The sequence below is a fragment of the Cyprinodon tularosa genome, unplaced genomic scaffold (assembly GCF_016077235.1).
Source record: "Cyprinodon tularosa strain WSP-4 unplaced genomic scaffold, ASM1607723v1 ctg120, whole genome shotgun sequence".
NCBI classification, from domain to species: domain Eukaryota; kingdom Metazoa; phylum Chordata; class Actinopteri; order Cyprinodontiformes; family Cyprinodontidae; genus Cyprinodon; species Cyprinodon tularosa.
In genome coordinates this window covers 2,698,744-2,725,565 of record NW_024038004.1, presented here as the reverse complement: position 1 = coordinate 2,725,565, position 26,822 = coordinate 2,698,744, and the positions used below count along the sequence as shown (strand labels likewise).

Here is a 26,822-nt window from a genome sequence, read left to right as displayed (position 1 = left end):
CTCTGAAAAGTGAATCATCCTGACGCATCTTAGTGTAAACCTAATGTATCCACTAGAGGGCAATAATGATACACCAGTGCATGGATCAACATAAGATAAAGGTGCATACGTGTGCTCCCTTCAGTTTAGGGAAGATAAGAAAAATGACTTCAGATTGAGGGGGTGGTTTGAATATAAATCTAAGAAGAACTGCAATGACAAAAGATAAAATTTTATAGACACTAAAATCACAATAAACCGTTAATCGTAAGGCAAGAGTGCAGTAAATGTTTTATTACATATAAAAAAAGACAGAGCATTAATGTTTTTCCTCAAAACAAAGCCAGCACTTGTGAGCTTATTTCTTTGTACACCTAGGCCACGTTTTGATTTGAACCAGTATGAAATAAAACAGTGTTTAATGAACATGGAGTGAATCCTTTCCTTCCTGTTTCTACAGCGAGGCATTGCTGAGGACAAGATGACCCCGAGGCTACTTTAAAGTTTAGCTGCTGTCAGGAAAACGAAAGAACCGATCAAACGACCGTGGATCGGTCTATTCCTCTCTGATAAAGGGGAAGCGTCTCCCACAGCTAATCAAGTATGCAAAGCGGGGCGCAATGGAGATTCTTCATTAAAACATTAGCACCTATACCTTTTTTTTTTTTTGCCTGGGTGGATTTATTTTTTATTTTATTTATAGGGCAGAAAGATGTTTAGATTCTCTTTTCTCTAATCCACGCGTAGTCAAAAGTATATATACATGCTCCAATATAAATATACATCCACAATAAAAAACAAATGTATCATTATTGCGTTGTCCGCTGTATGTGATGCGAGTTTCACAAGGAACTGTTTACTGCAGTGAATGTTGGTGAAATAAGTACCAGGCATTCAGTCCCTGTCTCTCCAACATAAAATGTTTGCACGGATGCCTTTAAGCACATGATCTCATGCTTTTTCAATCTATTGCCAGATTCAGGCAGAGACCAGTTGAATATTTGAGCCTGTTTTTAGAAAGATATAGAACATATTTAAATTAGTTGATTGATTTCTGCATGTCCAGGAACTTGATATTAGTCTGACCACATAAGAGGTCACTGACCTTTGTCAAACCCCTGACTCTAAAGTGTCACGATTAGTACTTATGAATAGGGATGTCCCAATACAACTATTTCATTTTCTATATGATACCATTATTGCAGCTTTTAGTATAGACCATATTAACCGATACAATATCAGCACCAATCATATTTTAATTACACATTTTGTTGTGTTTGAAAAACTAGATCAGTGATTCTAACTATATGTTACATTAACTAAACATGAGGGTAGTGTTTCTATAGTCAACTGTCAGAGATTTTAGATACAGGTTAACATAGTAAGTGTTTTTGGACAATATTGGACTGACATCCAATGTTGATATCAGATTGGGACATCACTAGTCATGAAAAAAAAAAAAAAAGTTAACCATTGACTAAAATGTCTCCAAGTATAAAAAAAAAACGAAGCTCAACTCCTTATGAAGAAATGTTTTTTAGATGAATAAATCAGGCATTGCTTTTGAATGGCCCAGATCAACCTTAATTAAACTAGAAGGACTCTGCCTGCGCGCCGTCTCTCTGACAGGGAAAAAAACAACAACAATTTAAACAAATCATCCATACAATATGAAGTGTTCAAAGTGCAGCTTGCAGGAGTATTTTTCCCCCTTATGCTGGATGGATACATTTGAGCCTGTGTGGAGAAAAGAAAATCAAACACCTAAATTTGGTTCCTAAAAATATATGAAGTCGTGTGTTGTCTGATCATTCCATCAATAACAGAGCGATTCAGAAAAACCATTAAAAGCCTCCTATTAAAATCTCACATTCATCCCAATCAGCTGGTCATTTAAACCCCTGTGTGTCGTCCTGGTTTTCAACATAAAGGTTAAACCTTTTTCCTGCATTTTATCAACAGATTCCTACTTTGTAGCAACGGTTACAGTCCGATAGCATTAATATACGTTTACAATCACTTGCACATATCAAACATCAGTCTTACATAGGTCCTCAGTAGTGCGGTAACAGTGGAGGTTCAATACATAAATATCTTTTTTTTTCCTTTTGTTTTTTTTAAAAAGGACTAAAGAGTTTGATTCTATTGGCTCTTCTTCCTTTAATAAGTGAAGATGTTGAATATTTGTTGGCTTGTTATAATAAAGCTAAATGAGTGAAGTCAATCTGATTGTCTCTGAGCAGAATGCCACATTCGCATGCCCAAAAAAAAAAAATGCTGGCTGGAGATCAGATACTGAACAGCAAGGATTCACTCGGTATGTAGTGTTTGGTGTGTAGGAGGGCCCAACCCATGGCCGTCTATAAATGTGCATTGAAAGCAGTGTGATTGGGTGCTATAATATGCCAACCGCTCACACTCTGTAACAGTCCAACAATGGCAACTTGCTCATGTCCCGCAGCCTCAGCTGCTTTTTGTAGGCGAGACGACTCCAAACGTCTGTATGGGCTTTAAGTCAAACGGAGGGATGTTGGTGGAAGGCAACCACAGATAAGGAAGGGTGAGAGAAGGGCAGAAACGTTCCCATCCATCCTTCAGATTTTCTCTTGTTTCAACTAAACCCAAGCTCATGTTGAAGTCGCTCTCTGACGTCATGCAGGCGCCTCTGTTTCATGACTCCTTGCCCTTCTCCAGGGAGCTGTGGATCTTGTCAAGGGTCTTCTTGATGCGTAATGCTGTGAGTCTGGCTGAGGGGTTCTGGTACCAACACTCCTTCATCAGTTTAACCAGAGCAGAGAGTGTCTGAGAGGAAAAAAACATGTTAGAAACTCAACGTTCAATGTCTTTAGTGAAGCTTTCAGCTAAAATAAAAGAGCTAATACTGCACAACTTATCATCTAATCTAACTGTTCATTAAGGCTTTCCGCTCAAAGAAAAGCTATATAAACATTATTATATTATAAACAGGCCAGATGGTGGAGGTTAAAATGCAAAATCTACTTATTAAGCCATCAAATAAAAGCCTTGGCATTGGATTGGAGGAGGAAACAGCCAGACCAGTAGGTCATAATAGAATTTTTACCAGCCGATTAACAGAAAATGATTCATGCTGTTAGCTGTCCCCAGTAGCAGAGGCAGTACACTGGATTTAATCCTACATTATTACATCAGGTTGCATTAAAATATATTTGTCTTCTGTGCCTTTATTTTATTTCATATCTATTTAACCTTGGCTAGCAGTACATAGGTACAGAATATCAATTGAATTTGGTTTTAACTAAAGTTATTCAGAATATCTCAATAAAATAGTTTCCTTTGTGGTAGTCTGAGCAAAACGGTAAAGTTAAATTCTTCATCGACTTATATAAATTGTGTTAAGTATAAAATGACCAGATGGGAGCTCTAGCATATTTTTCATGGTCTTTTTGGTTCTAGTGGTCTTTATTTTGAAAGGGGTGGGACAGGAAATGTGGTGGAAATAAAGGACAGATATGCAGCAAAGTTTCACAGGTCGGGATTCAAACCTGGTACAAAAATAAAGCTGAAACTGACTGTAGAGCTACAGAAACCTCCAATGAATATAGATTGTGAGAACATTGTCTCTTGTAAACCTGTAGCATTTGTGTTTGGTGTCATGGTTTTACAGCCATGAAAAAACCACAACAGTAATTAGTAAATATACTGTTCTTGAAATAACACCAAAGAGGTCACAGTTGTTTTAGTTTACCCTATCTTCAGTTGTATGCTGCTGAAGATTCTCAGTCCTCCAGGTCAAAGTCATTCCAAAAAAGGTACAAATTCATCCATTGGACTTTGTTTTCAAGGGTTGGAGGACATTTTACTTCCCATCCAGGAAGCCTTTTCAATTAAAAATGTCTGCAGCTTGGAACTCAACGCTAATTCAGACATTTTGAATTGAAAAAGCTTCCTGGGTGAAAAGCGAAAAGTCTCAAACTTGGAAAACAAAATCCAGTGGTTTTTTTAAAAACTTTTTTGAAACCCATCTTCAGTTGTAATTTTTAAGATAATCATATATATTTTTTTCTTTTTCATATAACAAAATAATAAAAAAATGAAAGAGAAACAGGTTAAATTGCCAATGCAAATTATTCTCTAATTGCATTGCAATTAGTCGTCAACGGATATTTTTTCCATCAGTGACTATTTTTTGTCAGCTTTTTATCGCTTATTTATTTCAGCCTGAGCAAACAGCTCATCTGATTTCAGGTAATTCCACTCCACAGCACTAGTTTGTTCTGTGCGCACACCGCTGGCAAATTGCCTCCCTTTTCATCTCGTGTCACGAGCTTCTGTTAATCTGTGTTCGGGTTTTGAGCGTGATACGAAAATGGCAATAGCTTGTGGGTGTGAATCGAGGACGTAGGCATCTGCTAGAATACCAAAAGTATCCAAAGTATGGAGATACGTTCGTCCGCTGGGGATAGACTGGTCTGTACACTCTGTAAGTCTTCGTTGGCTTATCACGGGAACACCAGCGCAATGCATGAGCACTTTAAAAGGAAACACACAGGAGTTGTTGAGGACGCTTCTGATGATTTCAATAACTATTACTGTTCCAACTAGGGCTGGTTATTTTCGCCAAAGTCCTGAATGGATTCGATTTTGATTCATACAGTTCTAAATCTATTCATTTCGATTCGATCTGTTTTTACAATAATGAAAGTGGTTCAACTGTGTTTCAAAATACTCATGTATTTTAATTTTCCTGTCATTTTAAACACAAAGTCTAAACTTGTAAATCGGACAGTTAAACTTGAGATGAACAAAATTGTCTCAAAAGTGCAAACTTGTCTGTGAAAAGTGGAAAAGTGAAGCCTCACTCCAGCAAGCAGACGTGACACAGCGGGGACACAGCAGACAAGCAGGAGCTGCATTATCTCCACTGCTCAAACCATATTTGCAGCGTTGTCTGTAACTACAGGGTGTTTGCTGGTCAGCCCCCATTTGTTAATGTCGTCATTCAACCTATTAGCTATATTTGCAGCTGTCAGGCTTAAAGTAATCTTGAGTGCATCTTTCCTGCTCATTTGAATGCGAACGTCACGCGCGTCACAACACAAATAATCGATCTCATTCCCTAGACATCAATTTTGCAAAAATGTAAAAGAATCGATTCAAAATCGATTAAATTTATTTTTTTACCCAGCCCTAGTTTCAACAGCTAGTTAGCATGTCCATTCTTATAAATCTTGTGAAGTATGACGACAGACTGTCTTTGGATGTTAAGAATCTTTGCTAATGTTTTGGAACAACGCTATGCACGCGCATTTATAGTCATTTTGTGCGAGATATAGAGGTCTTATTGAATGAGCACACGTACACACACAGTGTGAATGTAACTTTTTTCTTTTACTTGCCGTCATCATCCCACGGCTACTCTGCCAAGCCCCAGCAGTGGTTTTTTTTGGAAATTAGTCATTAAGATTAGTCGACAAATGAAAAAAAAAATGGTCAAAAGATTAGTCGTTAGTGGCAGCTCTAAACATTAACAAAATTAGATGCAGCTTAAAAATAGTTTCTAACGACTTTGTACTTACAGGGTCTGAAAACCAGCGATTAGGGATGAAAGGCCTCTGCTGCTCCACGCACACCACTTTCCTCATGTCCTCGAAGCTGGGGTCGTTTGGCACCTGATCGTAGAAGGGGGGTTTGTACTCCTCCACGATGCCTGCATGGTTGGAAAAAATAAAAGAGAAAGTCCCAAGTCAAATTATAGAAATGCTGAGAACAAAAAAAAACGAAAGTTACGTATGTAACTACGGTTCTATGAATCCCGGATGACCGCCAGAGGGCGGTGCTGAAAGCACTGAATGTTCCCTTCGGGCATGCGCAGTTCGAGTAATTATACCAACAGAGTCACACCTGTGACACCGGATGACCACTCAGAAGCTATATAGCCTGGTGTCATCCTTTGCTCTGCTCCTACAGGATCTTCTCGCAAAAGCAAGGATTCTGAGTGACAGAGAAGCTCTGGCGGTCATCCGGGATTCATAGAACCGTAGTTACATACGTAACTTTCGTTCTATTTCATCCCTACTGACCGCCAGAGGGCGGTGCTGAAAGCACTGAATGACTAATGCCAACGATGTCACAAGGAATCCTGAGCACATACCTCACAGAGGAGGCCCAGCAGAACCTTGTAAAAGGACCTGACCCAGGGGATGAGGGGCAGCCACATTGACACTGTAGAACCTGGTGAAGGTGGTTGGGGAAGCCCATGAAGCAGCAGCACATATAGCTTCCAGCGGAACCCCTCTCAAAGCAGCCCAGGAAGCGGTGACGCTCCTGGTGGAATGTGCTCTCACACCGACTGGCAGGGAGCAGTGACCTGCAGCGTAGGCGTGGCAGATGACACTCACAATCCAATGGGACAGACGCTGTTTAGAAAGAGGACAGCCTAACCTTGGACCCCCATAGCATAGGAAAAGCTGGTCCGAGCGTCTCAGATTGGCGGTGGCTGCAATGTATGCCTCCAACGCTCTTACTGGGCACAACAACTCCGACTCATTCTCAGTTGTACCAGATTGAGGCTGAAACCGAGCGAGCCGCAATGGCTGGTTACGGTGAAAAGGAGACAACACCTTAGGCACAAACGCAGTATTAGGCCACAGGGTAACACCAGAGCCATCTGGATTCCACCTGATACACCTAGGGCTGACAGAAAGAGCATGTAGCTCGCTGACCCTCTTAGCTGAGACGATAGCCATCAGGAAAGCAGCCTTGCAGGAAAGCCACTTGAGTTCTGCTTGTGCCAAAGGCTCGAATGGAGGGTGGCACAGAGCTGTGAGAACCAATGGCAGATCCCAATCTGGGGATCGTGGGGCTGGCCGCTGGCACAACCTACGAGCACCACGCAGAAAAAGTGAAACCAGTTCATGGCGCCCCACTGTACGGTTGTCAACAGTTCGGTGAAGACATGAAATTGCTGCAACATACACTTTAAGGGTCGAAGGAGAGCGGCCCTTATCAAGGAGAGACTGGAGGAACTCCAAAATAGTGGGCACCGAGCAGGAAAGCGGGTTCTCATTGTGGGCAGAGCACCACTGAGAAAAGAGGAGCCATCTGTTAGCATACTGCAGCCGAGTGGAGGAAGCCCTAGCACTCAATACGGTGTGTCTCACGGTGTCTGAACACCCAGTCAGCCTCCCAGGGGCCATGCCCACAGCTGGAGACGTTGAGGGTTGGGGTGCCATATCTGTCCCCCCAACTGAGACAGCAGATCCCTCCTTGCTGGAAGACGCCATGGAGTACCGTGAGACAGACTCCAAAGCAGCGGGAACCACGGCCGCGCTGGCCAGAACGGAGCTACCAGCAACACTCTGTGGCCCTGCTCGAGAACCCTCCGTAGAGTCGGCCAAACCAGTGAGAGGGGTGGAAAGGCATACAGGAGAACCTGCGGCCATGGATGAGCCAGTGCATCCTGGCCCAGTGCGCCCGCCATCCCGGTTAGGGAATACCATAGGGGGCAATGGGTCGACTCCTCTGTGGCGAACAGATCTACCTCTGCCTGCCCAAAGAGGTTCCAGATTATGCGCACTACGTCGGGGTGAAGAGACCACTCTCCCGGAGCAGGTGCCTGGCGGGATAGAGAGTCCGCAACCTGGTTCTGCCGTCCTGGCAGATACGCTGCGCGCAGGGTACACAGACGGGGATAGGCCCATTCCAGGAGATCCCTCGACACCTTCAAGAGACGTGCTGACCTGGTGCCACCTTGGTGGTTTATATGATAAACAACAGAGGTGTTGTCTGTCCGAATCAGCACGTTCCTTCCCTCTAGGTGGGGCAGAAGGCACCTGAGGGCCATGTGCACAGCCCGCAGCTCCAGCACATTTATGTGTTCGGTGCGCTCCCTTGGGTCCCAGAGACCCCGAACAGCTCTGTGTTGCCACACGGCACCCCAGCCCATGAGGCTGGCATCCGTGGTGACCACCTCCCTTCGACACACTACTAGCCCCATTGGAACACCACTGGACAAAAGGGTCCCGTCTCGCCAAGGAGCTAGGGCATGGAGGCAGCTCCTGGTCACCATTAGCCTGTGATGCCTGTGCAGCCTGGCGTCTAGGCGAAAGCTGTTGAGCCATCGCTGCAAAGGACGCAGAAGGAGCAGCCCTAAGGGCACGACACGAGTGACTGATGTCAGTTTGCCCAGCATTCGCAGGAAGGTGATGTAGGGAAACTCCCTGCCCAGTCTGAATCGACGGACAAGCTGGAGTATGTCGTCCACCCTGTGAACAGATGGACGGGCCATCATGGTAGCAGAGTCCAGATGCATCCCAAGAAAGGTGGTTGTCTGAGATGGAACCAGACAACTCTTTGCCAAGTTGACTTTGAGGCCTAACATTGACACATGAAGTAGAAGCTGGGACGTATCCCGAGAGGCAGTTACCTGAGAGGGAGCACAAAGAAGCCAATCGTCCAGGTATGGCAGAATCCTGACTCCGGAGGCCTGTAGAGGAGAGAGGGCTGCTTTCACGCATCGAGTAAACACCCTCGGGGAAAGGGAGAGCCCGAATGGGAGCACCCGGAATTGCCAATGGCGCCCCCGATAGGCGAACCTGAGAAAACGGCGATGTTCTGCCGCAATAGGCACGTGAAAGTAGGCGTCTGTCAGATCTACTGATGTAAACCAATCTCCCGCCACAATGGTCTGAAGGACCTCTGTTATGGTGAGCATGTGGAAGGGAAGGACCTTCAGGTACCGATTCAGTCCCCTTAGATCTAAAATGGGGCGAAAACCGCCGGTCTTCTTGGCCACAAGGAAGTATGTGGAGTAGTAGCCTCTGGGTTGCTGCAGAGGATCTACAGACTCGATTGCCCCCTTGCCCAGGAGGGCGGAAAGCTCCTGGTCTAGTGCCTGAGATTTCACCGGGTCTGTGATGACAGTCATCTTGACCCGGTGTGAGAGGGGGGGCCGCCGTCGGAACTGGAGCCTGTAGCCATTGGTTAAGGTGGCAACCACCCATGGATCTACGGCATGAGCAGCCCAGAAATTCAGCTGCTGATGGGAAAAATGTCCGACGGCTGGCCCGGTGGCATCATCTTCTATCCCCACGGCCCCTGGGGGCTCTGGGGGGAGGGCGTCCAGGATTTGAGGCCCGGATCTGTCTAACAGGGCGGCAGACTGGCTCACGAAAGTCGCTTCTCGGTCTCTGCCGCACATCATGGGGATAGGAACCAACAGGTCTGCCACCGGTCTGAGGTCGTGGCTGAACGCTGGGGGTAGTGGCAGGGCGGCCCGAACGCTGGGGAAAGGCAGGTATGCTCCTGCGAAGGCCGGAAAGCTGCTGGCTAGTCTGATGTGCCTGAGCAGTCCGTTCCAGCGCCTCCAAGGCAGCTGATCCAAACAGCTCCCCTGGTACAACCGGGACACCCCTGAGGGTCCTACGGCATGCTTCAGTCAGAGGAGACTGTGCCAACCAGACCTGTCTACGAGCTTGGACAAGGAAAGACATGACCCGTCCAAGCTCTCTGGTCATCAGCGCGAAGGCCTGCAGCGCTGCGTCACTATAACCAATCGCCGCACTTGCACCACCAGTGTCCTGAACAGATGCAGACAGGGCAAACATGAGGTGCGCCAGGGAATTGCCAAGGCGGCCAGCACGCGCTCCTGCATTGTACGCCTTACAGAGGAGGTCATCTGTAACCCGACATTGAGTCCGCGGGCACCGGACATCAGGACGCAGGGCTTCATCTGGTGACACAATCAGTGAAGCAACAGCTGGTTCAATTGCTGGCATACGGTCCAGGCCGGCCTTCACTGACTCATGCATGGCAGCTAATACACGACCATCCGAGGAGAGACGCGACAGCGCTCTCGGTTCCCGCCAACAGGCGTGTAACTCCTTCAGGTACTCCTCTGATGGAGGTACAGAAAAAGGAGTAGGAGCCCTTCCACGTCTGAAAAAAGCACTGCCAGAGCTGGATGCCTCTCCTTGTGGGAGTTCCAGCTGCAGCTGCTTCAGGGCCATAGACATGACCTCCCGCATGGAACCGTCACCCGGCCTCTCCAACCGCACTCTGAGATGAAAATGAACCAGCCTCAGAGGCTTGAGAGGACCCTGCCTCCTCCTCATCTCTAAAATGAGAAGCGGAAGCAGCCAGAGAGATAACGTCATCCTCTACAACCAGCTCGGGCATTGGTGGGGAAGAGAGCCCAACCACTGGGAGCGAGGGATCAGATTGCCGTGTCTGCAACAAGGACTTCATCTCTGCCAGCTCTGCTGACAACTGCTCCACCCTTGTGGACAGGCCCTGGTCAGGTTTGGCCCGCTTCCTCCGGGGGAGGGGCACAAATGCTGTGGTCCCACCACGGCGCTTAGAATGCTTGGGGGGAACCACCTGCCCAGAGGGCGGAAGGTCCGAGCCCTCCTGGGGGCACAACTGGGCCAACCGGGCCACCCTCACTGCATGGGGCATAAAGCTGCAGTTCATACAGGGGTTCTCAGACAGCGCCTCCAAAAGGTGCTCATGTCCAAGGCAGGTAGGGCACAGGTCGTGGCCATCCTCTGCCTGCAGGGCAGCCCCACAATCTATGCAGCTGTGAGAGCCATCCATGTCGAAGGCCGACAAGGCTTAAAGAACAGAAAGTTATCGAAAATCGGGAGAGGGGGCGCAAACGCAGCCGTCACCAATTATAGCGGATAAAACAAGAGAGGCTTCGGACACAAGGCGGCCGATACCGGGAGAGGGGGCGAGAACCGCTACCGTCACCAGGTATAAAAGCAATAACAAAAAAAGCTAACAACGTTAGCTGTATGGCAACTTAAGTAGGGAGTAGGAGCGATAAACGCTGCCGTCACCAATTAAGAGAGCAGACCAACGAAAAGGCTGCAAAAAAGGTTGATATTGGGAGAGGGGGCGAAAACGCTGCCGTCACCATTTATAATTAAGCAGACCGATGAAGAAGGCTGCAAACAAACCAAAAAAGGCTAACAACGTTAGCCGTCTCCAACTTCGGCAACGAAGTAGACCACACTTGGTTGGGAAAGGGGGCGAAAACCGCGGCCGTCAGTAATTATAGCAGCGCAGACCGGTGAAAAAAAGGATGCAAAAGTAGGGAATATACTGGGAGAGGGGGCGAAAACCGCTGCCGTCACCAGGTATAACACCAACAAACTAAAGAAGCTAACTACGTTAGCCGTATATAACTTCGGCAGTGAAGTTATTCACACTGGGAGTAGGGGCGAAAACGCTGCCGTCACCAGTTCGGAACAAAACAGCACGAAGCTGTAGGTAAAAAGCTAAAGTCGTGAGCCGGGAGAGGGGGCGCGGACGCTACCATCACCAGCAAACAACTCACTTACCTTCCGTAATCTTCAGAATCGACCCGTTGCAGCCCTGGGAGGGCGGAGAATAACCGCAACTCCGGTCAAGAGACGGGCTTCAGACAACGGGGAAGTTAGCGAACCGCTTGCGAGAAGAAAAAAGGAGCAGAGCAAAGGATGACACCAGGCTATATAGCTTCTGAGTGGTCATCCGGTGTCACAGGTGTGACTCTGTTGGTATAATTACTCGAACTGCGCATGCCCGAAGGGAACATTCAGTGCTTTCAGCACCGCCCTCTGGCGGTCAGTAGGGATGAAATAGAACTAATTTTGTCTTAGAAATCAAAACTTATATTAGTTTGTACAGAAGCTGCAACAAAAGCATCATTAGAGTACCGAGCTGCACACACGGTGCTCACCGTTGCTGTAGGTGCGCCTCGCTATCTCCCACAGCACCAGTCCAAAGGCCCATATGTCGACCCGTTTGTAAGCGTCGAAGCAGTCGGTTTGAATGGTTTCATCCAGCACTTCGGGCGCCATGTAACGTTTGGTGCCAACCTTCGGATTGTTGCCCACATCCAGCAGGTTGTCAGCCTGGGTGTGGGTCACTGCCAGCCCTGTAACAACCGGCACAAACACATTAATATGCAAACCCTCTGAAAACGTAGACAGGGAACTTATAAAATACGGGAAATGGAAGCCTGTGTCTATAATTTATTAATGCACTATTTGGAGTTGATTTTACTGCTAATATTATTAATAACAAAAATGATGTGTAATGGGATTATAGTAATTGATCTAAATACTTGGTGTGTAAATTATTTGGCAGCTGAACTAACCAAGGTCTGCAATGCAGCAGCGCAGCTCCTTGGTCACCAGGATGTTCTTGGTCTTTAGGTCTCGGTGTGCGATGGCCGGTTTGCCCTCAGTGCCAAAGATCTCCGTGTGCAGGTGCACCAGGCCGTTGGCTACCGACGCCGCCATCGCCAGGCCCTCCGATGTCTCCACCGCCACTCGCTGCAGGTAGTCGTAGAGCGAACCGTTTTCATGGTATTCGGTGATGAGCCACAGCTGAGTGCTGGAGTTTCGAGACGTCATGTCAGACGCCATAAATCCTGTCATAAATAAAAACCAAACAACAAAAACCAACCCATAAGCGATTGGTTCATTCATGATGTGATTTTGCTGCGAGAGTAAAAGTTAACTCACCCAGAATGTTGTCATGACGCAACAGCACAGTGTTGTAGATCTCCGTCTCTCTGAACCAAGACTTTTCGTCTCTAGAGGAAAAGATTTTCACAGCAACATTTTCTCCTTGCCACTGACCTCGCCAGACTTCTCCGTAACGCCCTTTACCTGAAACCAAGGATATTTTTACTCATTTAGTGACTCTGTTCATTAAACAGCTGGAACTAATAACAAAAAAAGCCGCTCACCGACACACTCCACCAGACTTATCTGCCTGGCTACTGTTCTCTGGACTAGGAAAGGAAGACCTGAACCACTGCCTGATGTGCACGAGTGATCCAAAAGGTCCTGCAGGAGAAAAAAAAAAAAAGGGGTAGACGTTCATTCTGGGAACTAGAATAAATCCGAAAAAAAAAAAAAGGAATAAAAACAAACCACCACAAAACTCTTACAGCTAAAGTGCCATCTCCCAAATTGGAGGTGATGAGACCGTCTCCCTGCTCCGTGTCGAACTCTTGCAGCCTCTGGAGGCGGCCATGGTGGAGCCTCCTACAGGCCAGAATCGACACTACAGAGAGCAGAACGAGAACAACCACCGGGGCGAGCACAAACAGAGCCAACGTCTCCACCTGATACCGGACAGGTTTCTCCTCAGGGGCTGTGGGCAAAACAGAAAAATTAATGGATCCGTCTGTAAGTTCTCATTCTACTGTACAGTCTAATTCTTACCTGATGGAAGAAGTGACTCCAGGGACGCCCTCGTGGTGTTTGCGTTGCACAGGACCTGGGAGCAGCAGTTGATGACCTGAAGGGATGATGGAGTTGTGGAGCAATGCATGCGGATCTTCTCCTCCCCCTCAAAACAGCCTCGCACCAACACCATCCCACTGCTGTCCTTTTTAAGCGAGGAGAAGCAGCGGGCGCCGTGACATCGGTCGGGCAGGGAACATGTGGCTCCCTCACAAAGACACTCCAGTTGAACATCTGTAAAACACAGGCCGCATAAGGAGAGAACCCAAGTAATTTGGAGCATCAAACAGTGGCAGAGTTTAGGATGAATACTGTGTTCAAACTTCAAACTTAAACAGAAGTTAACAACTCTAACAGGGCTGGAAATTCATCATTTTCTTTAGAACCAGCCACTAATTAACTGCAATTCTATGTAGAGTTAATCTACATCACAGGCTGTGATTCCATTAACTATCAATTTGTACAAACTGTAATTATAACAATAAATATGCTAAATGGAAAAACTGCAATTTGTAAAGACAAAAGGTTTTTACACCTAAAGGTGGTTTTTCTGTTGGATCTCAATTGTTATTTTTCGCACAACTGCAATGGAAAGACTTTTTTTCACATCAAACGAGTCACATAACCTGCAGCTGAACCTTACTGCGTATTAAAAAGACGAGGAAGACCAGAAGCAGTTCGAGGATGATGCTGCCCATCAGAGTCGTGGCTGAAATATAACTATATTCCATGAGTTTATCACGTGAACATTCGTGTGCAGTTTATATTGTATTTGTTTTTTTACGGAAATACAGCAATTGCGAAACTTTGCATTTTTGGATATAACCGAACATAGAAATTGTTTTGCTGACATTTGCTGACTGAATACAATTCAGAAAATCTCCTTTTGCCTTAATAACCTCGGGAAAATGTTCATCTTTAAAGTGAAAGTTATTCCAAAAGCCCTGAGGTCAGTAGTCTGTCGATTTGAACAGAAATATGCTATTCTGTTACGGTGTAGCCTCATAGGTAGCACAGAGCTCCACCAAGCACCCGTCACACACCTGTAGTTACATAGCATCCCACAACTGGCATCTAGGAACCACTAAGTGTCACAAAGCTGTTCAATGTGATGGCGTCTCCCCACAGAGCAGTTTGTAGTGGGACACTGGGTGTCTGTGAAGTTGCAGCCTGGTGTTGCAAGCTAGCGGTCTCTGTGGTACACCCCCTCTTAGAGTTGGTGAATGGATTTATATGGAATATAAAATCTTGTAAGCACTGTGTCGGACACATTCTGCACGCTAAATCATAAATCGGCCTCTAATCCGCCTTATTAACACACAGACGTCCACAGTATAAAATACACACTATTCCATGAGCATCCCTACAGTTTATCATCATTATCATCCTCAACTTTATCTATAAAGCATTTTAACCCCAGCTAAAGCGGAAACAAAGCGCTGTGTATTGAACACAAGCAGAAAAACAAGGAAAGGAAGCATTACAACGAGGTACAGTTACTGTTCAGTTTCTCTTCTCTACTAATAATGGTGGGAAGACTAGTAGAAACTCAGGAAGGTCAAAATCTACTGGTGTACTGGTGAGTAAGGAAGCACTTAAAGAAGGTGGTTGACAAAGGATCCTCCAACGATTAAGGATTGTACCAATGTTATGAGGGGAAACAGAGAAGCCGCCATTCCTCCTTAGGTGTGATCAAATAAGTTTATACATGTGGAGAGACTATCAACTACAAGTTAAAGAAATGTAAAGCCTGTTGTTCAGTCAACTGAGGCTGTTTTTACTTCATTTTTTAAGTGTGTATTAAAATCTAGGTACTGCCACTTATTTCTTGGGGTTGATTGCTATATTCAGTTTTTTTTTATTTTTTATTATTGTTTATTTACTTCTTTCCTTTTCTTTTTAATGCATGTTTTACAGCAAAGACGAAGGAAGGAAAATAGCCAGTTGTTTATAAAACAGTACTGTTTATGTGTATCATTAAACCCCTTTGTCACCTGCTTTCTTTATATATTTTGCTAAATATAATATCTTAATGCCTAACTCCATGTAGGAAACACATGTTGACAGCGAAACTGCTAATCACTTTCCTTCCCCCATTTTGACTCTGCTCTTTCTCTCTTACCTGTATTTGTTGCTGGACATGAAGATATAGACAAAAAAAGTGAAAGTATAAATCTTTTTTCTTTGAATATTAAAGGAATAGTACACCCAAAACATGATTAGCCTTCATTTTCTACTCACCCCCATGCTGAACAACACTCTGGAGTACTTTTTTGATATCTCAAATGCATCTGGAGATCTGGGAGGCTTCTTGCTGTCTGCTGACATTCAAATAATGGAGGTCTATGGTGACCGAGACAGAAAGGTCCATAAAAGTCCACAAAAAACGTGTCAATATTCCTCCATACTGCTTGTCCAATGTATTCCAAGTGTCCTGAGTGGGTAGCGTCCAGAATTTACTCGAAACGAAGTCATTTAGAATGTTTTTAGAGCCTAAACAGTAGTGTATAGGATTTCCTGAAAGCGCGCACATGCGCGCTCACGACGCTACGGAAGCCGGCAGACCAAACCAGCGCATTCAGCTCGGCAAAGAACTCATGCTCTTCCTCAACACTGAAGTCCTCAGACATTTTTCTTTCGTTGTTTCTTTCTTTGCACAGGTAAACAGCACATTTCTTCTTCTACGCTTGCATTATTGGCAGAGCAGACGCTGAATGCGCACTTTCATCTGGTCTGGTCTGCCGGCTTCCGTAGCGTCGTGAGCGCGCATGTGCGCGCTTTCAGGAAATCCTATACACTACTGTTTATGCTCTAAAAACATTCTAAATGACTTCGTTTCGTGTAAATTCTGGATGCTACCCACTCAGGACACTTGGAATACATTGGACGAGCAGTATGGAGGAACATTGACACGTTTTTTGTGGATTTTTATGGACCTTTCTGCCTCGGGCGCTGGGCACCTCCATTATTTGAATGTCAGCAGACAGCAAGAAGCCTCCCAGATCTCCAGATGCATTTGAGATATCAAAAAAGTACTCCAGAGTGTTGTTCAGCATGGGGGTGAGTAAAAAATGAAGGCTAATCATGTTTTGGGTGTACTATTCCTTTAAGAATTAATTAAATACAGGTCAGTTGTAAAAATGTAACAATGTTCTTTTTCTATCCACCACTGCATTTGGCCCTTAACTGTTTCTAATTTCCACCCCTGAGATTCTTTACACCATTCTGCAGGAATAATGGGTCATTAAATCTTACAGTTTTCAAATTTTGTTAATTTAAAAACGTGTTCTGGAAACTTCACTGGGACCTTGTGTGGAAAAACCAACAATTGTACCGTCCGAAAGATCACATTAAATTAAAAAATGGTTCATAATAAGGTCTCTCCATAAACAAAGGGTGACTAATAATAATGTCTTTATGTTGGACAGGGAAACAGTGAAAGCATGAAGGCTACAGAGAACCTGAGCTGGACACCCCTGGTAAGGTTGAAATCCAATGTTACCACCATCTGTCATCAGTTAGGTTCTGAAAACAACATTACATTTCTATAGATTTTCTATTGGATTTATGGTTGAACTTTGACTAGACCCATTGGATCAGATGCTTTCATATAAACAATGTTATCTTTGGCTACAACTGGATGGGGAGAGCTGCTGTAACATCACAGCAACCAGGTCAAAAAGCAAAACATTAAAATGTAAAATAAATAGCTTTACTAGCTAAGAGGAAAAAAACAATAACACGTAAAAAAAATTTTTTTAAATCATAAAAGATTTGTCATAACATCCCCATTCAATGATATTCTACTGAGTTCCAACCAGTCTTACTCAAAGCTAGTCGTTAACAAGTCTTCAGGGCAGTTTGGATTAAAAAGAGCAAAAAACTAACCCTGCATAAATCCCGAACGTTTTTATTAATGAAAACATGTTTTATTTTTCTCTCTTTTAATAATTAAGTGCCTCTCTGAGTCAGATTATCCCATAAAATCATGATAAAATGCATTAAGAAAGAATGCTTTCATAAGACAAAATGTTAAAAACTTCAGTTACACAACATCAACTGGAGGTCTCTATAGTTTGGAGTGTATAAAAAGGTACCTGAGTCCTCGGCTGATGCCTGCAGTGCCTGCAGAAGGAGCAGCAGAAGGACGTGGAAACTGCCAAGACCCATGTTTCCCTGTGCTAACAAAACAGAGGAAGAGGTGCCAGAGACAGAGAGGTCAATGAGTACACAGGCACAAAGCAGATAATCATGTTTACCTCCCTCTTGTTTGTTTTCCTGATGATCATAAATAGCAGAAACAAAGGAACGGTTTTTAACCCCAGTAAACTCTTCCAGGTTCAGAGAAAGCAGGTCTGTTTTTGTTCAAATTAAAAGGTGCCAGGAGGCCTGGCTGCAAACCATTTAAACCTGAAAATCTGATCCAAGTTCTTGTCAATTGAAAATTTTTCCCATGTTGTTTTTAGATTTTCCTTTTTTTTAATCTAAACTGGGATCTGAGAGAAAATTGAGAACAGGAGAAGCAGAGAAGAGGACAGACAGAGGCATCCGATGAAGGGTAAGAGATCCGGAGTCATAAAAAAAAAAAGTTATGTTAATATCACATCATAACATTTATTTATTCATCAACTAAATATTTAGACTTGCTTGGCATTGAATAATGAACAGCTGCAAAATGTGCAGCAGTTCTGCAATGTTTACAGCAGAGTTGAGTTTATCCCACTAAGCAAGTTCATTTTAATTTAGATTTTAACTGCATCAAAAACCCATTTCCAGGTGCAGTTTTCTGACTCAGGTTCCTTTAATCACTTTTAAGGGAAAACTTTGCTTTGATAGGGAAAACACCAGAGCTTGTAGTTTTGTTACAGACTAATCGTAATAAAACAAATTAAGAAATGAAGAACAATAGATGCCACTATCTACAACTGGAACACAACTTCATGTGATTTATTTGGGCGTATTTATGACCTTCTTATAAGCTTGAATCTTGTCAGAATATTTTTCCTTGTTCTGCTCTCCATAAAGTATCGCAGGTACAACAAAAATGGATGCAGACTGGTTAATTAACCAGGTTACCTGCTCAGTGAGAGCCTGCAATCAGCTCATTAGCAGTAAGCATAATGTCTAGACTTTTAACTTCCATAACAGAAACAGACGTACCTTCAACTGACAAATACACTCAATTTGTTATCCATTTATCCCCCCCCCCCACATTTTATTAAAACTCATCTTATTTATGTTTAAGCTTTGACCAGTAAACAAAAGTATGTTCAATTTACCTTAACATTTTTGACATCATATCAAATATCAGTTGTTACTTGTGTTTAACCCTTTTATTACCATCAACACAACATTGCATATCTATTTTTTGATTCCTATATATTTGCAAACAAATAAGATGGAGAACATTTGTTTTGACCAGCTGATTGGATCTTCTTTCTCATAAAGAAAGAGTAGCAGGTTGCATCCGACAGTGCTGCCTCCCTTTGTGGACATTGCTGTAATAAATACTTGTTGCATAAGGAGCAGTGCGGCAGACTGGATCAGCAGTGCCAACCACCAAGCTTTAAATGTAGTCTTTTTTACAGTTATTTTTTTACTTTTAACTAACACACTTTTGAAAATTATTTTTCACATCAAAATGTTATAACACGACTATTTTAAAAATGTTTGCTAGCATACTACTTGAGTGACAGACTGCTGCACCCTAAATGCACCAGGGAGCGTTATCACAGATCCTTCCTCCCAGCAGCTGCAAGACTTTATAACCATCACTGTCCCCAACAACCTCAATAAATTGTTACATTCAGGCTGATTTTTGCACAGTTTCTATCTTAGTCATTTAAATAATGCTCATGTCATTTCTGCACATCTCCGATGTTGCTGCTATTCTCAAATATCCATTAGTAAAAATTTCAAATACTATATATTGGTTATTTATTCTCCAGGTGCACAGTATTTACATTGTTAAAACACTTTACAGTACAGTATTTTGTTTATTTTTATATATTTTTCTAAGGTCCACATTTATGGGACCATTTTTTCTATAATCTTTTTGCTGCTATAAGACCAGAATTTCCACATTGTGGAACAATAAAGGGATTTTTCATACCTCTTCTCAAACTGGGCTAAGCCCCCTTTGTTTACAGACTCTAGCATCGCCCCTGCATCACACCTCTTCACAGACGCAAAATTACTCGTTTTAAAGGGGGTTTTCTTAAGATAACTTCTTAAAAAGGTCGTGCTTTTTATATAGAAGCCGTTTGAACCAAATAGCGTTTTTTAGACCAAGTTTAGCTGTTTCTCCGCAATCAGAGCATCACAGAAGACATCAATATTCTCTCATTGGAAACCAGCGCATTCATTTTAATGTTAAAACCTTCAGACTGAAAAAACATTCAACCGATATGTTTAGTAAGGGTTAAATTCAGAAGATGGAGCCCTGCTGGTTAGCTGGACCCGATCACAGGCGGCTTTATTGTCCTTCTACAGCCGCCTGAGAGGCGCCAGTCAGACAGGCTGTTAGCCAATTGAGCTAAGCTATCTGTGGGGCACAGAGGCTAACTTTGACAGCGTGACATGAATGAGGAAAACAGCCACTTACCTGGCAAAGATACGGCTTCTAGCTCATTCTCGGATATCCAAATATCCACAATGGAGGCTCATTTATTCATAGCAGCGTTATTCGGAGTGTAAAATAACCGAAAGCAGGGATCCAGCCCAGCCCACTCACTGGCTGTTTTCCTCTCCAGACGTCACCAAAACATTAGCACCGCTAAGCATTGTGGGGCAGCAGAGTCCTCCGACACTTTCTGAAGACAAGATGGCGCTGTTTGCAACATTAGATCAATCTAATACTGATTTTCTATCTCCATACAAAGAAATATACGGAAGAGGATTAGGGCCACTGAAAAACTACAAAAAAAAAAAAAAAAAAAGTTAACTGATTTTTAAATTTTATTTCAGTTTAATATGGGAAAAAAGTCAGAATTCTGAGAAAAAAGTCAGAATTCTGAGAGAACAGTCAGAAATGTGAGGAAAAAAGTCAGAATTATAAGATTAAAGTCAGAATTATGAGAGGAAAAGTCAGAAATCTGAGATCAAATTCAGAATTCTGAGATTAGAGTCAGAATTATGTGGGAAAAAAAGCCAGAAATCTGAGAAAAAAAGGTCAGAATTCTGAGATTAAAGTCAGAAATCTGAGAAAAAAGTCAGAATACTGACTTTTTCCCATATTAAACTGAAATAAAATTTAAACATCAGTTAACTTTTAAAAAAAATATATGTTTTCATTGATCCGGATTGTTTTTCTCGGCTTAACCTTTTAGAGTTTTTCCTGCTTTCCAAAGGTGTTACATCTGGAACAAACCAGACCAAATAACCAACTCTTTTTTTATTTGACAGAAGTCATGCGTATATATGGAGAGCTGTTTCATTCAAAATTCAGTTAGTACATAGATACTGCTATTGGTAAATTGTCAATAAAAGTTCCTTTTAATAAATGAGTATCCCCATGAAACAAAACAAAATGAATATGTTGAAATAGGTTTGATCTAGTTTTATTTTATTGTATTTCTAGAATTTTTTTATTCGATTTTTATTCGATTTATTTATGTTATCATTTATTTATTTCCTAATGTAGTATTATTTTGTGACACTTTGATTTAGTAAGGCTACTTTATGTATTCAGTGACTTTTATTTTTGGTCTCACTTCATTTAGGCTGTTTTATTATATGTTCTTCTGTTTTAATGAGGGGGTTGAGTTTTGTCTGTCGGGCGGCCCTGGTAATAGTTCATACGTCTTATCAAACTTCTTATAATGTATTTCATGGTCCTCTGGGTATATAGTTTCACAGATCTTTAGAGACTTGTCAATGTTTGATTAATTTTCTGTAAAGCTGTATGTGACCAGTTTGGATAAATGCTTTGTTTGGTCACTAAACTCTGATCAATGGATCTTTTGGAGTCCATAACCTGCACAGCTTCATCAGTGTTAATTCCACACATATTATTCAATTTCTTAAATCAAATCTATGAATGCAAGAAACTTCTATTTCTTTTTCCAAACCAAGGTTTTACTCTTTTGAAGATACGTCCTATTGTGCTCAAGAATGTCCTCTCATCAATGCAGGTAATTTTCTCCTGGCCTATAGGTGGTAGCAATGTTAGTTCACCTCCCAGTGAGAATGAAAACATCGGATAAGATGTAATATCACTGAATAGGTAAAGCCATGAGGAAGAAGAAACTGATCTCATGTATCCAAATGCAGAATAAGGTAAGGAATCCTCATCAGGGGTTTTCCTTTCATGTTAGGTTTAGACATATAAGGATTATAATTTAGGGACGTTTTCTGCTTTTATGTCAAGTTTCAACTATTTAATTCAACAATGGCTCAACAATGGTCTGTTGACTTTATTTTATAATTCAGATGAAATTACAGTGTAATTTATCACCAGTTACTGTATTTGTGCCCAAATATAGATGATGCTAAGACCATGGCAATACATAAAGAAAATTATTTTAAACAATTCCTGTTAAAAACAAATAAACACACAAAAAAGTAAGGAAGGAAAAAAATCAATAATATAAAAAAATTCAATAATATCAGATTGTCACAAAATCAAACATTATCCAGTGTGAGCATAAAATAACACCTAAAGGCATGAGGTATTGTTTTTAACCCAACAAGTAGAATCCCTGAAGGTTGAAAAAAAAAAAATACATAAGTGCATGAAAGGCAATGTATTTCTGAATTTCTGTGTCCGGGGAAAACCAAGAATGGTCACATCCCGGAAAAAATATAGTGTTGGATATTTTAGTCATAATACAAAATATCACAATATGTTTGCAATCAACATTGCTGTGCAGCGGTGAATTACAGGTGCTGGTCATAAAATTAGAATATCATGAAAAAATAGATTGATTTCAGTAATTCCATTTAAAAAGTGAAACTTGTATATTATATTCATACATTACATACAAACTCATATATTTCAGATGTTTATTTTGTTTAATTTTGATGATTACAAATGACAACAAATGAAAATCTCAAATTCATCATATCAGAAAATTAGAATATTACTGAAGACCAATAAAAACAAAGGATTTATAGAAATGTTGGCCAACTGAAAAGTATGAACATGAAAAGTATGAGCATGTACAGCACTCAGTATTTAGTTGGGCCTCCTTTGGCCTGTATTACTGCAGCAATGCGGCGTGGCATGGAGTCGATCAGTCTGTGGCACTGCTCAGGTGTTATGATAGCCCAGGTTGCTCTAATAGTGGCTTTTAGCTCTTCTGAATTGTTGGGTCTGGTGTATTGCATCTTCTTCTTCACAATACCCCATAGATTTTCTATGGGGTTAAGGTCAGGAGAGTTTGCTGGCCAATTAAGAACAGGGATACCATGGTCCTTCAACCAGGTACTGGTAGCTTTGGCACTGTGTGCAGGTGCCAAGTCCTGTTGGAAAATGAAATCTGCATCTCCAAAAAGTTGGTCAGCTGCAGGAAGCATGAAGTGCTCTAAAACTTCCTGGTATGTGGCTGCGTTGACCCTGGACCTCAGAAAACACAATGGACCAACACCAGCAGATGACATGGCACCCCAAACCATCACTGACTGTGGAAACTTTACACTTGACTTCAAGCAACGTGGATGAAGTGCCTCTCTTCTTTTCCTCCAGACTCTGGGACCTTGATTTCCAAAGGAAATGCAAAATTTACTTTCATCAGAGAACATGACTTTGGACCACTCACCAGCAGTCCAGTCCTGTTTCTCTTTAGCCCAGGCAAGACGCTTCTGACGCTGTCTGTGGTTCAAGAGTGGCTTGACACAAGGAATGCGACAGCAGAAACCCATGTCTTTCATACGTCTGTGTGTGGTGGTTCTTGAAGCACTCACTCCAGCTGCAGTCCACTCTTTGTGAATCTCCCCCACATTTTTGAAGGGGTTTTGTTTCACAATCCTCTCCAGGGTGCGGTTATCTCTCTTGCTTGTACACTTTTTTCGACCACATCTTTTCCTTCCCTTCGCCTCTCTATTAATGTGCTTGGACACTGAGCTCTGTGAACAGCCAGCCTCTTTAGCGATGACCTTTTGTGTCTTGCCCTCCTTGTGCAAGGTGTCGATGGTCGTCTTTTGGACAACTGTCAAGTCAGCAGTCTTCCCCATGATTGTGTAGCCTATAGAACTAGACTGAAAGACCATTTAAAGGCTTTTGCAGGTGGTTTGAGTTAATTAGCTGATTAGAGTGTTGCACCAGGGGCCATCAATTTTGAACCTTTTCACAATATTCTAATTTTCTGATATGATGAATTTGAGATTTTCATTTGTTGTCATTTGTAATCATCAAAATTAAACAAAATAAACATCTGAAATATATGAGTTTGTATGTAATGTATGAATATAATATACAAGTTTCACTTTTTAAATGGAATTACTGAAATCAATCTACTTTTTCATGATATTCTAATTTTATGACCAGCACCTGTATGTAGGACTCACTCAACTGATTACATCATTAACGTTGGTACTTGTTCTCAAACAAGTTGCTTAAGTTCAGTTTACATTTTTTACATTATAATGTTAATTCAATAAAATATACACAAAAAATACAAGGAAAAATCATATGACACCATTTTTTAATTGCATTTTTCAGGTAATGTTACTCTAGAGTAGAAATCTAAAGAAAACACTTTGCCATCACTGTAGTACAATTTCAACTCCTTCTGAAACTGGAACCTGTAAATTAATCCCAGTTTATCCAGAATTGGCCGAATCAGGAAACAGAATCTGCCTTTATTTGATTAAATGTCATTATAAATGCAGCAATTGTAAGAAGTCCTCAGACTTTGTTTTTGGAGAACATTTAAAGAACAATCAGCATCATAAAAATGAAAGGACACAGCAGACTGCTCAGCTTTTAAGGTGTAAGCTCATCAAACAATATTCCAAACTCATAATCCACAGCACTGTTCAGTCCATTAGCTGAAAAGATGACGATAAATTGTCCAATCCACAAATCTGACCTTCATGGAGGTCTTCATAGAAAGAAAGTGGAACAAAAACTGAACTTTACTCTCTCATACAAAGATTCTTACATGTATTTTAAAGCCTTTGAATGGCTTCTCACCGCTCTACATCTAAGAGATTTTACAGCCCTACCTACATTCCACCCAGTTTTCTTAGCTCAGCGAATGTTTAGTTCTTTATCCGATCCTCTCTATAGCCAAAAATCTGGAGTAATCTGATGCTGGTCATTAGGCTCTGGCTTTACTATTCGGAGTATTGGTTTTATGCTGACCTTATGTGGTTTTACGTCCATCTATTCTCCTTTGATATGCTTCTGGAGTTTTATCAGTTCTCCTAAAGTTAGGTGTAATTCATCCATACAGAACTTTCAATTCAATTTTAGTTCAGTTCATTTTTAAAACACCAATTAACATGTCACCTCAAGGCACTTTATAGAGACAATTAAATCAGATCATACAGTCTGATCTGAAAAAAAGTTTCTATCTTAAGAAAAGCAGCTGATTGCATTGAGTCTTTGACTTGCAGTATTTGCTCCTCCTTGAGAGACAGTATCTTGCATTTTGTCGTTGACTCTACAGCAATCCCTCACACTGAGCATGCATCCAGTGACAGTGGAGAGGAAATACTCCCTTTTAACAGGAGGAAACCTCCTGCAGAATCAGACTTAGTGTGGAGACTCAAGATAAGAGAAACAGAGATACAAGAGGAGCATAGATTCATATATACTTTCTATGTTAGAAAATGTAACAATAAATTACCTCTGTCTTTGATTGTGACTGTTAAGCAGGGAAGCTCTGTGCCAGTTTTTATGTCATTGGCCACTGTGTTTATTTGAACTCCTTTATAGATAAAGTTTTATAAATAGATACTGCTAAATGACCTGCACTTGCAGCCTTTTAGCCCTTAGGGCCCCACTGCTCTACATTTAGTCCTTCAGACACACCTTCACACACTGAAGAAGGTAAGCTATTTATGCAGACACAGCTATTTCTGTGTAAGCTGATAAAAGCGAAGGTGTGACATATTTGGCACCATGGTTCCCTCTAATCACCAACAAGTCACCATCAAGAGTTTTGCCCAAGCGTATGAGCGGAGGGGGGTTGAGCACCAGCCCCTTTTGTCCCCTGCCCACCATTGCCTTTCTCGTCAATCTATATATATATTTTTTTATTCATTATTTTATCTGTAAATCCCACTTTGACACCTAATAAAATCATTTGTTAGTAGTGTAACTTATCATTGTTTTTGTAGAAGAAATAACATGACAAGGCCCCCAGTCACCATGTTAACGTTGGCCTCTGTGATGTGGGCAATATTTGCTCCTCATGCAGCAAGCAGGCAGACTGTGAAGCCCAGTGTAAGCGAATGGGATTTCTTTCCCTTCACAGAACCACTCTTAAAATGGAAATAAACCTATGGGATAAAATAAATTAATTAAATACAGGATGAAATAAAGACAACAAATTATACCCAATGAAATGAAAATATAAAACACTTCTAACTATTGTAACATTTTTTTTTCCATATTCAGGTAAGTAACAGGTAGGTTCTTTTTTTCTCTTCTTTTTTTTAGGTACAGCAACTAACAGTTCTTTTTCTTTTTCCAACAGGTTACACCAGCATCAGTTGTTTTCAGTCCAGATTTCAGAACAGTTGTTAATCCATATATTGGTAAAGAATAGGATCCAATATTTGGAGATATGTGCACCTGTCAGAGGACACAGCAACTGTGCATCGTTTCTGCTTCAGCCTTAGGAGCGGTCAGAGCTGAGTACCACAGGGAGGAGAAAAGCTCTGAGCAGGAGACAGCTGAGGAGAGCTGATTTTATTGGACCAAATATTTAGTTTTAAAAGTTTGCAGTTATTTCATACATTTCTCATTGAACCCCAAATTAATAATGCAGTATTGTATTTAATAGGATAGTGATATCCAAAATAATTGATTTGATCCTTTCTTTCAATACATTTAATGAGATGAACCCAAGAACTTGATCGATAGTAGCGCATGAATTTCCACTCCTAATCTTGTTGACTGATCTAATAATACTTGTCTAAGAAACATTTATACAATAGAGCTAAACTACCTGATTCTATGGAAGTTTGAATGATATGACCTCCTCTGACTCAGTGGCAGACATGGAGGCTGAAAGAGAAAACACAGCCTGGTTAAAACATAACCAAGAAGGATAAGAAAAAAGTAGAATTTTACAATATAATATTAGTTTCACATATTATAAGGAATAAATTATATTTGTCTGAATTCTTGGTATATAATATAAAGATTAACCAATAAAAAAGCTCCAGTTTCATGGTGCACACAATTTAGAGGAAGTATCCTGAGACTGAGCTCAGGATACTGAGATAAGGATCTCTCCAGTTCCTTAGAGAGTGTTGGACTAATGACTGGTAACTAACCAAGTCAGAAATGGTTATAGAAAAAAGTACTGACTGTTTATAATCTACGTGGAGTTAAGTGAAGGTAAACTTATTTGGAAATTAGCAAGCAGTCAGTTTAGGTTATGGTGTTAAGATGTGCTGTTGTGAAATATTAATAAATGAATCAGTACTTGCTCCTAGATGGACAAA

At 41.9% G+C, this 26,822-nt stretch overlaps 1 protein-coding gene across 2 annotated transcripts; it reads right to left on the bottom strand.

The window, feature by feature from the left end:
* Positions 1-1,499: 1,499 nt before the first annotated feature.
* Positions 1,500-19,976, bottom strand: acvr1l (activin A receptor, type 1 like). 2 transcript variants are annotated; one of them, XM_038273523.1, is made up of 10 exons: positions 19,807-19,976; positions 17,300-17,383; positions 13,182-13,436; positions 12,905-13,110; positions 12,701-12,800; positions 12,474-12,620; positions 12,104-12,379; positions 11,684-11,881; positions 5,538-5,668; positions 1,500-2,781 (listed from the first exon to the last, which is right to left on the bottom strand). In XM_038273523.1, exons 2-10 carry the CDS (start codon positions 17,370-17,372, stop codon positions 2,650-2,652), a joined length of 1,518 nt encoding a protein of 505 aa, XP_038129451.1. In that variant the 5' UTR covers positions 17,373-17,383; positions 19,807-19,976; the 3' UTR covers positions 1,500-2,649. The 2 variants fall into 2 exon arrangements, with proteins under 2 accessions (XP_038129451.1, XP_038129459.1); XM_038273531.1 differs by having other exon boundaries at positions 17,300-17,378.
* Positions 19,977-26,822: the final 6,846 nt, after the last annotated feature.

What these genes read in the sequence shown, in the direction of transcription:
- acvr1l (XM_038273523.1), bottom strand. Translation starts at nt 17,372, where the DNA reads ATGGGTCTTGGCAGTTTCCACGTCCTTCTGCTGCTCCTTCTGCAGGCA. An exon ending in AAGTCTGGTGGAGTGTGTCG is followed by an intron (nt 12,621 to 12,700) that starts GTGAGCGGCTTT and finishes CCTTGGTTTCAG; the next exon opens with GTAAAGGGCGTTACGGAGAA. An exon ending in GAGGCGCACCTACAGCAACG is followed by an intron (nt 5,669 to 11,683) that starts GTGAGCACCGTG and finishes CCAACCATGCAG; the next exon opens with GCATCGTGGAGGAGTACAAA.